The following is a 17185-nucleotide window of genomic DNA, read 5'->3' as shown; positions in this document are numbered from 1 at the left end:
TCCTTTCCAGCATCTTTTAGTCATTGGGCTGTCAAGGGATAAATCTAGTGCAAGACCAACAGACAGCTGTCATACTGGTACAGATAGAATGACTCGCATTGCTGAGCCCTTTAGTCATTGCTAGTGAAATGGTCATCTTACATTTCATTCCAAGGGGAAAATGCAATGTGGTTAGTGTACGGGATTTTTTTTAATCATAAGGCCCATTGCTACGCTAGCCCTCCCCTCGAACAGTCTCACATGACACAAGATCTGGCTAGTTAGCATGTCTGGAATGAGTGAGCACCTATCTCCGAGTCTCAGCTAGGACCATAGATGTTGGTTCCCAGGTTGGAACATTACCTCATCCAACCTTGCCAGAGACAGAGTATATAAAGCAAGATCGCACTGAACTTGGAGAACAGGGAGCTAACGTGTCTTCGCTAAGGTTAACATCAGGAAAGGATATTTGAAGACTTCAGAGCAGACAAAATGTTGCTGAAAGTAGAAGAATTGGTATGCTTATTTTATTATATTATGTTTGTGAATTTATTTATAATTTATTTATTATATTAGCAACTATCACATATTATATCGTTTGATACAGCCACTATAGATATTGTAAGATCTGGTAAGAAAAAAACGTTCTAACTAGAGTTGAGTGACTTTGGTCGGATCGGGTTTCATGAAACAAAATTTGTCCACTCAATGCCGACTTTCATTTCCCATTGACTTGCATTGGCGTCGGGTTTCGGACGAAACTCCGACTTTTTTTGCCCTAGTCGGACCAGTTTCATCTGAAACAAATTTTGTTTCATGAAACCCGATCCGACTAAAGTCGCTCAACTCTAGTTCTAACCTATCATAAATTTGTATCATTAATAATCATGGATTGTTGTTGTGTTCATATAATTTGTATATATGTAAATTATTAGTTATTACATATGCTTTGTTTTTTCATAAAAAAAATAGTTATTCGTTTGGTCCATACTTATTAGAGAGCTCAGTGGATTTTTTAACTATGATGCATGGCTGCAGAAGAATTGCCAGATGGACTACTTCAGATCTTCAGTGGAAGTTGGTGCCTTCAAATAAAAAAGGACACCTATATATGAGACCATATAAGACAAACACTACCTGGACACAATGGAATATATAGGACTTTAGTAAATAGTTTTTGATAAAATGATAAAATAATAATTTTATGGCTTATTGAATCCTGCTTTGAGCAGGAGGTTGGACACCACGACCCTGGAGGTCCCTTCCAACTCTACCATTCTATGATTCTTTGAAGCTGAAAAAGTTTATTAAAAACTCCAACCTGATTTTTTGTAGCATTTATATCTGGCCAAATCTTAATCAAATCTTTAATACGATCTTTTCTTTTAGACTCTTAGTATTTCTTAAGATTATCGATAATGACGCTTGATGCCGCATTTTTACTTTTAGACTTGTTTTTAAGATATTTAGAGCACTATGAGACATGGACAAGACATCTTACTATTTTTTAGTAAGGAAGTTGAAAAGTTTATTATTGGTTTCATCAACAGGTGACCGGAAAAAAAAGTGAAAGCAAAGACACTGGAGATTTTGTGTCTGGAGAACATGGAGTGTATGAAACAGACATAACCCTAGAAAAACAAGATGACTTGAGGACAACTTCAAAATCACTGATTGACCAAGAAGAGGAAAAACAAGCAAGAGAGAAACAGCTTAAGGCAGAGGTAATAACTTTACAGTAATTAAGAACATCTAATGTATCCTCCTTACCAGCATCTTTATTCATAGCCACTCAAGAAATAGGTATCTCCTTACTTGATACTATTCACTTGATCCTTGCATTGACAAATATGGACTTTAAAAAAAAAAAAATTCTACTGATAAACATGCATTAGTGTCATTTCCAGATAATCACCAAACTTGAGAAATGGGACAACTCACACTTGGCAGCTCTTTTCTGGAAATGGCCTCTTTTCTTTCACCAACATGCATGCCATAGGATTAACAATGGTTTGCTTTGTCTTTTTCACGTTCAACCACTGGTGACCCTTTTGGACTTACATGTTTTCCTAAGAATAAAACGATGATATTGCACAGTAGTCATTTTATTACTCAGATGTGGCCCTCATACTTCAAAAGCAACATCTCTTAAGGTACTGTCACACTAAGAGATATCACTAGCAATATCGCTATAACTAGTGACGTTATAGCGATATTGCTAGCGATATCGCTGTGTCTGATACTTACCTCCGACCGGCTCCCCCGCTGGTTATCGCTGATCGTGCGAGAACGTCCTGGACTGTTTCTCGTCGTCAGCTTCCTGCAGCGCTTCCTGCTGTGAGGACGAGCGACGCGTGGAGCCGGGCGGGAGGACGCAGGATCGCCTGGTGTGACAGGTAAGTAGCGACCCCCGTCCCCAGCGATGTCGCTGGTGAGATCTGCCTGTGTGGCAGCTCACTAGCGACCACTTAGCGATGTACCAGCGATCCTGACCGCGTCATATCGCTGGTCGGGATCGCTGGTACATCGCTAAGTGTGACAGTACCTTTATACATGGATTACATGACCCAATTTTAATTAGCATGTCTAATTTTAACACTTAAATTAATGAATCCAGTGCATGTGGCTTTTTATTTCAAAACCTAAAGCCTGATTTACTATTTTTTATTTAGATCCTTAAGAAGAAACTAGATGAACGGCCAAAGCTTGATAGCTTGGAAGATTTGCAAACTATAATAAAGCTAAGAAAACAAAAAAGATGTAAGAAAGTAAAAGTGTTGGTGGTGAAGGAACCGGAACATGAACCAGTGGTATGTATGTGAGCATGGAAAGAGAAGTCGTTTACAAATCATATCAACTTCGCACTAGAAAACTAATGTAAAATATCAATGTCAAATCTGTCATTTAGATTGAACATGTGGATGACGTGACATTCTTGAAAGCTGCCCTGGAAAACAAGCTCCCAATAGTCGAGAAATACTTGGCTGATGGTGGTGATCCAAATGTCTGTGATGAGGTATTATGCTTGTTTTCTCTTTTGTTAAACTAAATACAGTTTTGAAATAGAAGCTGGCAAGGCGCAGCATCACAGTTGGCACTGGGCTGCAATTTACATCATGCTCGGCATGCCTGACATCAGTCCAGCTTCATGGAAGTTGCAGTTCAGCAACAGCTGAAGTCCAGATGACGGCTGGGCATTATACCATGCCTGACAACATCATGAACTCTAATTATATGTACCTATCTATTTACTAGATATAAAAAAATGTAATAAATATAACAAAAAACATAACTTATATACAAATTATATATACAGTATATACAAAATAGGTATTAAGTACTAGTAACAGGAGAGCATTAAAGAAAACCTATCACCAAATCAAAGACAAGTTATTGCTCTTATTTCATTCCAGCTGCTCCACAAATGTTCTGTTTTTGTTTTTTTTAATCCTCTATACTGTACAGTTCTGGAGATACTGTCCTTTAAATTTAATGATAGTAACATAGTTAGCAAGGCCGAAAAAATACATTTGTCCATCCAGTTCAGCCTATATTCCATCAGAATAAATGCCCAGATCTATGTCCTTCTAAAGAACCTAATCACTGTAAGATACAATATTGTTACGCTCCAGGAAGACATCCAGGAGTCTCTTGAACCCCACAACTGAGTTCGCCATCACCACCTCCTCATGCAAGGAATTCCGGATTCTCACTGCCCTAACAGTAAAGAATCCTCTTCTATGTTGGTGGAAAAACCTTCTCTCCGCCAGTCGCAGAGAATGCCCCCTTTTGACCGTCAAATTCCTTGGTATAAACAGATCCTCGGAGAGATATTTGTATTGTCCCCTTATATACTTGTACATAGTTACTAGATCGCCCCTCAGTCGTCTTTTTTCTATACTAAATAATTATAATTTTGCTAATCTCTCTGGGTATTGTAGTTCACCCAACCCTTTATTAATTTTGTTGATAATTTTTATGGCCTTTACCAAGGGGGTGTAGCTCACATGATTCTCTGTAGGTGTGTATTTAGGCACCACACCCTCTTGGTAAAGACCATAGAAGCTTGTACTAGATAAAAAAAAGCCCATATCGTTGGAATTGTATGGCATATTATGGAAGAACACAATATTCAATGTAGCAGCGAGAATAAATAGCAACACTTCTCACCTGGCAACAGGTCCTCTTTAACAAGCTACTGTCCTAAGGCCAGGGTATTAAGATAATGGGCTGGGATTAATAGTAAGAAAATCGACTTTGACAAATTAATGTTCTAACAGATCATCGGTCCTCTGAAAGAAAAAGGTCTGACAGAATTTGCCACATCCCAACAGATGTGGTAAATATTATTCCTTACAATTTCCAATTGTGTAATCTATATGATGGCCTTTAACTTTAACTTCATCAAATTACTTACAAAATTAACAGATTAAAGGGATTTTTTCCAGAATGATCAATTTTCACTTAACCCACCAATGTGTAGGTGAAAAGAGTCCGATTACAAAGAGTCTTCCTGCTGGTTTGCCCACCAATCAAGAGAACAGCATGTTTGCTTTCGCTCCTTTTACAGTCTATGCTATTGATGGAGAAACCATCAGTACAGTTCTGTTACCTACACCAGTTCCACAAATTTTGAATTGACTTTGTCTCCATTCAAATGGTGGACAAGGGATTCCAGTTTCCACAACTGGTGCAGATCCCAGCGATGTGGAACCTCTAGTGATCAGAGGCTTATACCTATCCCGTGAATCGGAGTACAGTAATGATTCTGGGAAAACCACTTCAGATAGATGCATTCTCTGCCTCTGGGAAAGGTTATAATCAAAGTCCACAATATAGAATAAAAAGTATGATGGGGATAACCTAATAATTAGTAGATGTATAGTTGTTAGCTCAGACAACCCTCTATGAGCTGGTGCATACCACCAATTATATTGTAAAAGTGCTATACGTGGCGTGGTTCTCACGGCTAGCACTTGTACCCATGATATTCTATGGGGCTGCGCACATGGGTGATTTTTTTAACTTGGATTGAGTAGTCGCAGCGAAAAATTGGAGACATGTCCAATTTTTATCTAAATATCCAGATCAAAATCGCACTTGGATGACAGAATGGAGAAGATGGAGAAACTATTTTCTTTTCTCTCCACCTCTGAGAAAAACTGATCCCACTCTGATTAAACTGTGATCAGTGTCTGACCAGAATAATCGGACTGTTTGTCTCGTATTGAGAGAAAACGGTTGTGTGACCCTACCCAATGCCTGTATATGCGATAGGAGGCATATGAAGATTTAGTATGGCTCGTTAGACTTCTATCATGGGTGCTTTTTGGAGCTCAAACATGGCAACTTCAATGGAAGTCTTCAAACAGAGGCTGGTTCCTTTTGGATAAATATTTGGGCTTACTGTGCGCTGCTGAGACCAGGATAAAGTCACCACATGAGAATCTTTTTAACTCTTTATTCCCAACGCGTTTCAAAGTGAAAAACCACTTCTTCTTCAGGGGATGACATATTCCCTGAAGAAGAAGTGGTTTTTCACTTTGAAACGCGTTGGAAATAAAGAGTTAAAAAGATTCTCATGTGGTGACTTTATCCTGGTCTCAGCAGCGCACAGTAAGCCCAAATATTTATCCAAAAGGAACTAGATTGGCGGTCACGGTTGTGAACCTCGGGCGTGCAGCAGGCTGACATTGATTTACATGCGTTTGTTCGTTCGTGGAAAGGTGAGTAGATTCCTTTTGAATTTATTCTATCTTCCACCCAGATAAGACCCTATTGCACTCTTTCCTTTTCAGTTTTATTCAAACAGAGGCTGGACAGACATCTGTCTGAGATGGTTTAGTGAATCCTGCATGGATCAGGTGGTTGGACCAGATGACCCTCTAAATGTTCCTTCTAACCAACATTCTACGATTCTAACGTACAATAACCAGTGCATTCAGGTGGTTCCCTGTACACTTCTTAAACCCTTACAAATAAAGTAGTGCTGAGGGATAATTGTACTCCCATAAGGAAATGATAAATCATGAGCAGTTGTCCATCCTATTAAGTGAGCCAGGTTTACGGAGACCATTCACAGTAGTAATCATCTCATGTTTCTTACCATGTCTACAGTACAGACGTACGGCCCTGCACAGAGCATGCTCAGAAGGACACCTTGCCATTGTCGAGAAGCTAATTGAAGCTGGAGCAGATCTTGAATTCCGCGACATGGTATGTGGATTTTTCCAAAACACACAATGAAAACAACCACAACAGAGCGAACAGAGTAATGCTGGAGATTTCACTGGAAAATTTTACTAGATTACAAACAATAATTGTGTTGACACAAAGCTGCAGAATGTTATAAAGCGGAATAATCAAAATGCCAAATAATGGACAGCTACTTCTGTGAACACCTACAAGGAAAGTATATAGAGCGCAACGTCCCTTGCCCTGCAATTATCTACAGAAGGAACAAGATCAAATGTAGCCACAAAAAGATCAAATTAGAATTTCACTTAATGCATTTTCAATAGGGAAAATAGAACCTGGGTGGTATTTAATTCCCCGCTACTTTAGAACAAAGACTGGTATCTTTTTCTAGAATTAGAAACTAGTTAAAAAATTCCCAAAACAGCAACAGTGCCACCTAGAGATCTGGAGTGGTCAATAAGGATCTACTTGATGGATTGGCCGATATGACAGCTCAGCAGATAGCGCTGAGATCACATTGAAGCGGGCTACAGTCACTTTGTCTGTTCAATCAGTGATGGAAACAGGAGACTTGAAATCAAAGTAGTAACTGCAAACCACATGAGAAGCTGTCACTTTCAATATTACGCTGTTGCTTATTTTTCGGCAAGCATGATATAAAATATGGGACTTATCTCTTATGCTCTAAATTAACATGTACAGTCAGGACATTTTCAGGGAAATACTTTGGGGATTTTTTAACTTTGGGTAAAGATATATTTCTCATAGATAAAACATTGTACTTATGGAAATTAGGGTGAAATGAATGTGAATTTAACCCTCTATTTTTCCCATTATCTGATAAACCATGGTATTTACCTCTCCTATTTTTTAATGTATAGAGACCAATAGCAGAAGTGTAACTTGGAGAAATGTGCAAATGATGGATTTGGTTTAAAGGGGTTTTTGGGGCTTCTAAAAAGAATGGCGTGCTCTGCTATGCTTAAGTAATAGGTGAAGGGGGTGCATCACTCGCATAAGATCCGCAGCTCTACTATGGTGATCGGCAATGGTCTCGGAGGTTAGATACCCTCTGATTAAACATTGGTGGTCTATCTTAAAGATAGGCTGCAAAAGTCCCCAAAACCCCCTTTAAACAATGCATGTACAAGCTACAGATTTTTTTGGTTAGAACCATGAAGCTTGTTAATGTAAATGTAAGCGTCTAGGCACATTTCACATAATATAATCTGGTTCATTCACAGCTTGAATCCACAGCCATCCACTGGACCTGTCGTGGTGGGAGTGTCGATGTTCTAAAAATACTGCTTAACAAAGGAGCAAAAATCAATGCAAAAGATAAGGTATGTTGATGATGGTCAGTTGTATGAACACTTATCTCATCCGGGAATACTAAAGGGAATCAGTCAGCAGGTTTTTGCTATGTAAACTGCCAGCCTCATGATGTAGGGACACAGACCCTGATTCAAGTGATGTCTCAATTTATTGGATGCAGCAGTTTTCATCGAATCACAGTTTTCTCTGCTGCAGATCTAGCAGAGCTCAGGTGTTGATCCGTGTATCACCCCACACACACAACACCCTTCCGTGTACAATGCATAGTGACAAAGAGCTGCTAATCAGTGCTAGAGGCAGGACTAGGATGCACAAGGCCAGTTGTTCTGTACTGATAATCTCCTGCTGATAAAACACTGATTGTATTGAAACAGAAAAATACAGACTAATAAGTGACGCATCCCTGGATTCAGCCTCTACATTATGGTGGTCTCAGATTACATAACGAAAAAAAAACTGGTGACAGATTCCCTTTAACATTCAATTATTGCAAATTAAGTTCATAGAACTCTTGAATGTCCCAGTTTCCCTTTATGTCTAAAATATTAAACTTAAACTGTGGAGTCCAACAGTACTCTAAGAAGTTAGATTTTTTTAACTTATTTTTCTTTACTAAATTTAATATTATCTTTATTTAAGAGAATACTTGGAAAACCAGGTTTATCTACTGGTCAATTGTATTGCCCCACAATGTCCCAACCGAGGGTCCGAAGTGAGCACCATGCCTGAACTCCTTAGCCTATGTTCACACCTACTTTGGAGGCTTGGTTTGTAACCTCTGGCACAGATTTCCTATGTATTTTTTTCCATCAAGAAGGTGGACAGTTTTTTGACCCCTGAAGCTAAGCATCAGCATCATGGGGCATATGTAGTAAGCTATTTTAAGTTCATGTTCAAAACTTGTGTAAGTTCTTGACCACAATTGTGCTTTCTAGTTTGATGTTATTGGTAAGATACCCTAAGAGTCCTTCATTAGCGAAGCTGTTGAAGACGATCTAGGTTAAATGTTCTAGTGCGCGAAGAGTTCTAATGTATCTCTAAATGTTGGTTTCGGTTATAGAGCGTGGTCCATAACAAGTAAAAATGATTCTCTTTCCCCCCTCACAACCCTGACTTATGGCACCCTAGCCACATGTATTGAATAGATTTTTGGGGGGCTTGATCTGCTATGTGAACATACAGTGCAAATATATCTTTCTAAAATCATTTTCCTTACTCAGCCAGATGGTGATACAGTTGGAAAGGTAGAACTCTCGAAACGAAGGCTCATTAGTTGTCATACCGGTTATTTATATATTTGCAAACTCATGTGCTATGGATATCCCAGGACATCTATTTTTTCCTAATGGTGCATAGACCTAGGTACAGTTTGGTCATGTCTGTGTGTTCTTTCCTTCTCTTTAGTTACTAAGTTCTCCCCTACATGTCGCAGTGAGGACGGGACAGTATGATTGTGCAGAACATCTCATTTCATGTGAAGCAGACTTAAATGCTAAAGATCGGGTGAGATTTTCTCTTTCTTATCTCACGATTGTAAATTTTGATCTGTTTCAGTGAGAACACACCTGCACTGACTCGTAAAAACACAGTTATTACATTGATTAAGCACTTCCCTGTAAATGGCTGCACACATTTTGGTCTTCTATGATCATCTTTTGCTCTTTGAAGGGTTGTCTGAAGCTGAAAATGTTATTTTTTCTAGGTATGAATTTTTTTCAAACTAACAAACAGAGGTATGTTCACCTTGTGTCGTGAATCCAGCACAGGTCTTCACTATCCAGATAACACAAGAGCGCTTAAGCCTCTGATTGGCTGCAGCGGTCAAGTGACTAGAAGAGCTCATCATCAGATGTTTCTCTGATGGTGAGGTCTTCAGCGGTCCTGTAACATTCCGCAATCTGTCCTGGATCCATGGAAGTACTGGAAGGTGAGTTAGTTATTTTGAAACGATCCATGCTTAGAAAACAATTGGACATCCACTTTAGAGGCATTCTTAAAATTAGAAAAAAAAGTCTTCTTTTTTTTAATCACCTATATTACATAATAGTGCCAATTATTAGGAAATATGTTCCTTATGTGTACATTATGACTCGACTTCTCTTTTTGGCTCTTTGAATGAATGTGACATGGAGAGTCTCATCACGCTGTGGACTAGGCATAACACGGTGTAACTATTACGCCTGCACTGACTATTAACATACAATATTTGCTATGATTTTTTTTAACCAACAAGTAACACCATTATTATGGATTCTGCAGGAAGGAGACACACCAATGCATGACGGAGTGAGACTAAATCGCTACAAAATGATGAGACTCTTGATCCTGTATGGAGCCAATTTAACTGTAAAAAATTGTGTAAGTTCTGCAAATGAAATGTTTATTACCTATTATTTATGTACCGTTGTATATCTATGTTAGTATGTAGCCTCAGTGATGTATATCTAAAATAATAGATCAGTCCAAAACCCTCAAAGGGAACCTGTCACATGAAAAAAACACTTTTAACCGGTAGATATGGGGTTGATCTGCAGGTTGATAGCATTCTGATCCTGTCCGGCGCCAGCACTTGGAGCTGCGCTCCTCGGAGGGAAATACCTCCCATCATTGCCCATTCCACCACCTCTATCATTTCCTCCTCCTCCACCACCACCATCCGTGCATTCTCCCCCACCACCCCATCATTTCTTTTTCCCCCACCACCCCATCATTGCCCTCTCCATCACCCCATCATTGCCTTCTCCCCATCACTCCCATCATTGCCTTCTCCCCATCATTTCCATCATTGCCTTCTCCATCACCCCATCACTACCTTCTCCCCATCACTCCCATCATTACCTGCTCCATCACCCCATCACTCCCATCATTGACTTCTCCCCATCACTCCAATCATTTCCTTCTCCATCACCCCATCACTACCTTCTCTCCATCACTCCCATCATTGCCTACTCCCATCATTGCTTGCTCCATCACCCCATCACTCCCATCATTGCCTGCTCCATCACCCCCATCATTGCCTGCTCCATCACCCCATCATTGCCTGCTCCATCACCCCATCACTCCCATCATTGCCTTCTCCCCATCACTCCCATCATTGCCTGCTCCATCACCCGATCACTCCCATCATTGCCTTCTCCCCATCACGGTCTTCTCCTCATGTCCCCATCTCCTCCAGGGCCAGGCTCCACCTACACACAGACATACACATACATACAGTTAGGTCCATATATATTTGGACAGAGACGACATTTTTCTAATTTTGGTTCTAGACATTACCACAATGAATTTTAAACAAAACAATTCAGATGCAGTTGAAGTTCAGACTTTCAGCTTTCATTTGAGGGTATTCACATTAAAATTGGATGAAGGGATTAGGAGTTTCAGCTCCTTAACATGTGCCACCCTGTTTTTAAAGGGACCAAAAGTAATTGGACAGATTAAATAATTGTAAATAAAATGTTCATTTCTAGTACTTGGTTGAAAACCCTTTGTTGGCAATGCCTGCCTGAAGTCTTGAACTCATGGACATCACCAGATGCTTGTGTTTCCTCCTTTTTGATGCTCTGCCAGGCCTTCACTGCGGTGGTTTTCAGTTGCTGTTTGTTTGTGGGCCTTTCTGTCTGAAGTTTAGTCTTTAATAAGTGAAATGCATGCTCAATTGGGTTGAGATCAGGTGACTGACTTGGCCATTCAAGAATATTCCACTTCTTTGCTTTAATAAACTCCTGGGTTGCTTTGGCTTTATGTTTTGGGTCATTGTCCATCTGTAGTATGAAACGACGACCAATCAGTTTGGCTTGATCTGATCACACAGTATGGCTCTGAATACCTCAGAATTCATTCGGCTGCTTCTGTCCTGTGCCACATCATCAATAAACACTAGTGACCCAGTGCCACTGGCAGCCATGCATGCCCAAGCCATCACACTGCCTCCGCCGTGTTTTACAGATGATGTGGTATGCTTTGGATCATGAGCTGTACCATGCCTTTGCCATACTTTTCTCTCTCCATCATTCTGGTAGAGGTTGATCTTGGTTTCATCTGTCCAAAGAATGTTCTTCCAGAACTGTGCTGGCTTTTTTTAGATGTTTTTTAGCAAAGTCCAGTCTAGCCTTTTGATTCTTGATGCTTATGAGTGGCTTGCACCGTGCAGTGAACCCTCTGTATTTACTTTCATGCAGTCTTCTCTTTATGGTAGATTTGGATATTGATACGCCTACCTCCTGGAGACTGTTTTTCTCTTGGTTGGTTGTTGTGAAGGGGTTTCTCTTCACCATGGAGACTACTCTGCGATCATCCACCACTGTTGTCTTCCGTGGGCGCCCAGGTCTTTTTGCATTGATGAGTTCACCAGTGCTTTCTTTTTTTCTCAGGATGTACCAAACTGTAGATTTTACCACTCCTAATGTTGTAGCAATTTTTCGGATGGGTTTTTTCTGTTTTTGCAGCTTAAGGATAGCTTGTTTCACCTGCATGGAGAGCTCCTTTGACCACTTGTTTCCTTCATAGCAAAACCTTCCAAATGCAAGCACCACACCTCAAATCAACTCCAGACCTTTTGTCTGCTTAATTGTGAATGACATAACGAAGGGATTGCCCACACCTGTCCACGAAATAGCCTTGGAGTCAATTGTCCAATTACTTTTAGTCTTTTAACAGGGTGGCACATGTTAAGGAGCTGAAACTCCTAAACCCGTCATCCAATTTAAATGTGGATACCCTCAAATGAAAGCTGAATGTCTGAACTTCAACTGCATCTGAAATGTTTTGTTTAAAATTCATTGTGGTAATGTCTAGAACCAAAATTAGAAAAATGTTGTCTCTGTCCAAATATATATGGACCTAACTGTACATACATGCATACATATACATACATATAGTACATACGCACACACATACACAGACATACACACATACATACACACACATACATACATACACACCCACACACACCACCTCTCTCCTCTAACCTGTCCGCAGCAGCGCGCTTCCTCGCTCTGACACAGCAGCGGCTGCTGAATGATGACGTCATTCAGCGGCGCTCCTCTGTCAGGCGGGAAGCGCGGGTGGCGGGCAGGAAGGATCCTTGCAGCTCCGCTCCTGCTATTTTCACTTGCAGGCAGTGGAGCTGTTTGGATCGCTCCCTGCCCGTCGCTACACATGAGGGCAATCTGGCCAGGGGCCCCCAGAGCCTCTGGGCTGGAGATAATGGCCAGATTGCCCTCATCATTAGCCACCTTGAAGGGCCCCCTGGAGGCTCTGGGCCCCGGTGCAGTCGCACCTGTTGAACCGGCGGTATGTCCGCCCATGCTGCCACTGTAGAAAGAGCCCCGCCGACAGAACAGCCCAGAAGTAGAAGCGCTACTCTCTTGACAGGGAGCAGCTGAATCACCATCAATGACCACTCTGTGCTGGTGCCGGGTATGTGTAAAAAAAAAAATCTAAGACCCAGATAACGCCTTTAAATACTGTCAAGAGCCGTTAAATACTGTCAGCCTTTCCGGTTAGAACTTTCTCTCAATTTTTAACACCCTACTACTAGGATGCTCCCCGCATATAGACTTTGAAGCACAGCCATCAGGGTCTGTGCAAAATTGGGGGACAACTCCTCTGGGCAGTGTAATGGAAGTAATCTGTTACTGCCACCCACTATCCTGTTCTGACTTTAGGAAAACAAGTGATCCTTATTGGATCAGTTTCCTTTTGCATGCCAAATCTAGGTGTTGCTACATCCTAAAAATCCCTGCTCTATTAGGCTGTGTGCACACGTTGCAGATTCTACTGCGGATCTGCAGCAGATTTGGCCCTGCGGATCCGCAGCAGTTACAGTACCTTTACGCACAGCAGTTCTCATTGTCAGACCTTGTCAGTACTTGCATTACATTGATGAACATTTATTTTAGCAGCTGAATGTAGTAAAAAAAAAATTTGAAAAGTGATCTAAGTAGAGGAAATGAGCAAAAAATGACAACAGCTATTTGCTCGAGGTCTTAGTGGTGGGGGAAAGTTAAAGGGTTGTGCCTCTACTTTTATATTAACTATCCTAAGTATAGATCATCAGTATCAGATCTGTGGTGGTCCAACACATGGCACCACCTTGATCAGCTACTGTTGGTGCCTACCGGATGTAAGCAGTTGTGGGACTAAACAGCACAGCTGTCATGTTTGGTGGCCATGCCGATCCATTGCTAATTACTTGAATAGGGCCTAAACTGCAGTACTTGGCAGCGGCCACTACATCATTAATGAAGTTGCGCTGTTCAGCTCCACAACTACTACGGTAAGTTTTAGCTGCTGCTGAGACTGAGAACAACTGATCTGTGGGGATAATCTAGAGGTAAGACCCCCATCTAATATTGAAACCCATAAAATAGGTCATAGATATAATAATAGTGGAGCAACCCTTTAAAGACATCGGGCCATGTTTAATAAGATGCTTGTACCTGATGTTTTTTGGCACCCTTTATGTTAAGATACTGCCATAAAGCTTTTCAGACAGATTTATTAAACATTTATGCAAAAAAAACATAAAAATGACTGAATAACATTGGAATTTGTGCCAACTCTACGATCAAAAAACGGTACTGAGAACAAAGGCTGCCTGTGTGATTCCAGCCTCGGTGCAGTATGTAGCTCCTGCATGAGGTATCACCCCGTCCGTGTGAATATATCATGGCTACATCCGTCTCGCTTTTACACTTGATCTGAAACACTTCAAGGATTTTGAGATTTTCCTGCCTAACTGAATTACTTTCATATTGTGCCGACAGGCGGGAAAGACAGCAATGGAGCTCGTCCTCCAGTGGCAGAATGGAGTAAAGGAGATATTCAGCGGCCTTCAGGAGAAGTCATACAAGAGCTGTGACATCCAGCAGTTCTGACAGCGCTGCCAGCCGGCATCACTCTGACACGGCATTCGCCAGGCACTTTTTTTATTTGCTACGTGCTTTGAGATAGGACTATTCCATATTATTTATTTGAAACTTCTTGCACTTTTCAATGTTTGTGTATTTTTATTTATGTCCTTATTTATGTATTTTTTTAGGTTTATTATTGCGCTTTATACAAATTCCTTGAAGGCAAAAATTCTTGTGTCTACTATAAAAAAAAAAAAAAAAGGACACCATTGCTGCCTGATAGATTACGCACATATCACATGTTGTGTGTAGGAGTGAATGCTCCACTATACGGAACGTAGCCATTATGGTGGACTACGTAGACACGGCTTACAGCGGGTGATGCCAGGACGTGTTCCAGGCTGTATGTTTAGAAATGAGAAGCTTCTGCCATGGGTCAGGCCCAATTTATTTGTGGCTACCTACCCAACGAAGCTACCTAACTTATAATGGAGACAAACGTAATGTCAGTAGGCCGAGGGGGTTTTATCCACTGAGCCGGTGATCTTAAGACACAGATAACATTGTTGAGTTGTTTCAGTCCCACTCGTGACAAATTTTAGAGTTTGGTTAGAAGCACCAGATGTGTCCAGGAGAACACCGAGCTGGAATAAGACAGAAACGAGAGATACCGGGCCTTAAAAATGGTCATATTGTATTTGTTGCCAATAGCAACCAATCAGAGCTCAGCTTTCAATTTTCAAACTGGTGTGGAAAAATGAAAGCTACACTGTGATTGGTTGCTAGGCACAAGAGACATTGATTGTTAAACCGGTTTTTACAAAAGAAACCCTGAATTTTCTCGTCTTTTTACCCCCCTCTGTAGCTTGTCAGGAGGGCATCTGTGTCACAAAAGTCATTATTGTGCTTTTTCATCATGGGGACAATGTAGTATATGAAGGATAAATTAAAGAAAATGCCTTTTCTCTATTTTACACGATGTAAAATTAGGTAGACGCCACCAGTGTAGTCTTAAAGGGTTTTTCTGGTCGTGGAAAAAAAGCCTAGCCCCTGGTTACAGTATGTTTTAATAAAAAAACAAAAACGCTGCACTTTACTCACTCTCCCTCTGACGCTGCTCCCAATGCCAATTATTGTCTGCAGCGCCGAGGTCACGTCAACCGCACTGCAGCCAATCAGTGAGATCGGCAGCTCTCCCAGAGTTGATGGGCACGAGGCAATCGGAGCCACATAGATCACTGATTGGCTGCAGCAGACAATAACTGTTCAAAGTGCAGACACTCGGTGCTTCATGGCGAGGTCAATGATTCATATACCCCTTCCAACCGGCTTGGTTTCCCTCTATCTGCACCCTTATTTGACTGACAGCTCTGGCTTCATAGGACCAAAGAAGGGTGGAGATAGATGGAACCCAAGCAGGTGGATATGATTGGCTGCCGTGATGCACCGAGCGCCTGTGCTTTGTTTGAACAGTCATTGTATGCGGATAGTCTCTTGATTTAAAGAAACTACTGCATAGGGGGGGGATAGGGTTTTCTGAAACCAAAAAACCTCCTCATCGCTCCTGCGTGTATTCTGTAAGGAACCACTCCAGACACGACACAAATCCTTTGGATTTTTTTTGAATCTCTCAAAGCATCTTGTGTAAGATCGTGTAGGTGTTTGGTCAGGAGGGTCACGTTATCAAAATCAGTCAATTTTACCTTGGCGTATTCTCCTATAATGAGATGGACCAAGGGAACGGACCCATTTTCACACGTCCCATGCAGTGATATAAGGCACATCTATGGCTTCAGTGCACACAGAAAGCGTCTGGAACCCCGAAATGTCCCAAGTGGCATCAGGGTTCTAGGCCCTTAGTAGCGATGGTCACAGTATGGTTGGTTGAGACACCAGATATGACTAGAAAGAAATGCAACGGATTGCAAATAGAAAGGTTTGTACTTGGAAGATCTTTTGTATATCGGTATTGTATTTTCTGTACATTTTGTATTGATTTCCTGTATTTACCACATGATGGATGATTAAGGTCTTGACTTTATATACTGTACCAAATAATGGAACAAGGAAATGAGTCGTGCGGATTCTTTCTAATGCAGAATAACTAAAATCATATTTTACAAGGTCTTATAATTAATCAAACTAACCAGGATCTACAAGTATCACGTAGTGCGTCCGATGCTTGACACGCGGTCACAATGCACTTGCTGAGCCCGTGCTCTTGTGCCGTGATCCTGAATAGTGGCGATTATTTGTTTTAAAGGCCAAAACTGTGTGTATAATGGTATGGATGATGAGCAGAATGGTCAAGGACGATCAATGTGCGCCACCTAGTGGTGACTCCTTGTAGTATGTTGCTCTCCTGTACTGTAGAAGACTATGGAATTTCAGTGTTTAAAAATGGCATTAAAAAAAAAACCTTGTATAATGTGCAAAGCTACCATAGCTTATAATGCACTGCTGCTTGCCAGTCACTGACATTGTGTCTACTGTATTATCACCCATCCCTTGAAGATTGTGAGCCCTCGCGGGCAGGGTCCTCTCTCCTCCTGTACCAGTTATGACTTGTATTGTTTAAGATTATTGTACTTGTTTTTATGTATACCCCCCTCACATGTAAAGCGCCATGGAATAAATGGCGCTATAACAATAAATAATAATAATAATAATAATTGTGCACAGCTAACAGGGGCACAAAATATAGACATCTGTTAAAACTGCTTAATTCTCAACACTTAAGAGAACCTGTCAGCAACATAATGCAGAGGCAGAGAGCCCGATTCCATCTTTGTGTCACTAACTGGGCTGCTTATTGT

The 17185-nt window shown here is 41.0% G+C and overlaps 1 protein-coding gene across 1 annotated transcript; it reads left to right on the top strand.

The window, feature by feature from the left end:
- The first annotated feature begins 414 nt into the window (after nucleotides 1–414).
- ANKRD1 (ankyrin repeat domain 1) lies at nucleotides 415–17036 on the top strand. The gene is made up of 9 exons (XM_073585914.1): nucleotides 415–495; nucleotides 1530–1703; nucleotides 2652–2789; nucleotides 2888–2995; nucleotides 6097–6195; nucleotides 7422–7520; nucleotides 8917–9015; nucleotides 9772–9870; nucleotides 14283–17036. Exons 1-9 carry the CDS (start codon nucleotides 472–474, stop codon nucleotides 14391–14393), a joined length of 951 nt encoding a protein of 316 aa, XP_073442015.1. The 5' UTR covers nucleotides 415–471; the 3' UTR covers nucleotides 14394–17036.
- Nucleotides 17037–17185: the final 149 nt, after the last annotated feature.

Source organism: Dendrobates tinctorius, unplaced genomic scaffold (genome assembly GCF_039654945.1).
Source record: "Dendrobates tinctorius isolate UK_male_01 unplaced genomic scaffold, ASM3965494v1 ptg000089l, whole genome shotgun sequence".
Lineage (NCBI taxonomy): Eukaryota > Metazoa > Chordata > Amphibia > Anura > Dendrobatidae > Dendrobates > Dendrobates tinctorius.
Note: the sequence above shows the minus strand (reverse complement) of the source record. Positions and strands in the feature narration are given on the sequence as shown.

Excerpts from the sequence above, each read along its gene's own strand:
- ANKRD1 (XM_073585914.1), top strand. The coding sequence starts at position 472 with ATGTTGCTGAAAGTAGAAGAATTG. Across the intron at positions 2,790-2,887 it reads AACCGGAACATGAACCAGTG|ATTGAACATGTGGATGACGT; the intron begins GTATGTATGTGA and ends TCTGTCATTTAG. Across the intron at positions 6,196-7,421 it reads ATCTTGAATTCCGCGACATG|CTTGAATCCACAGCCATCCA; the intron begins GTATGTGGATTT and ends GTTCATTCACAG.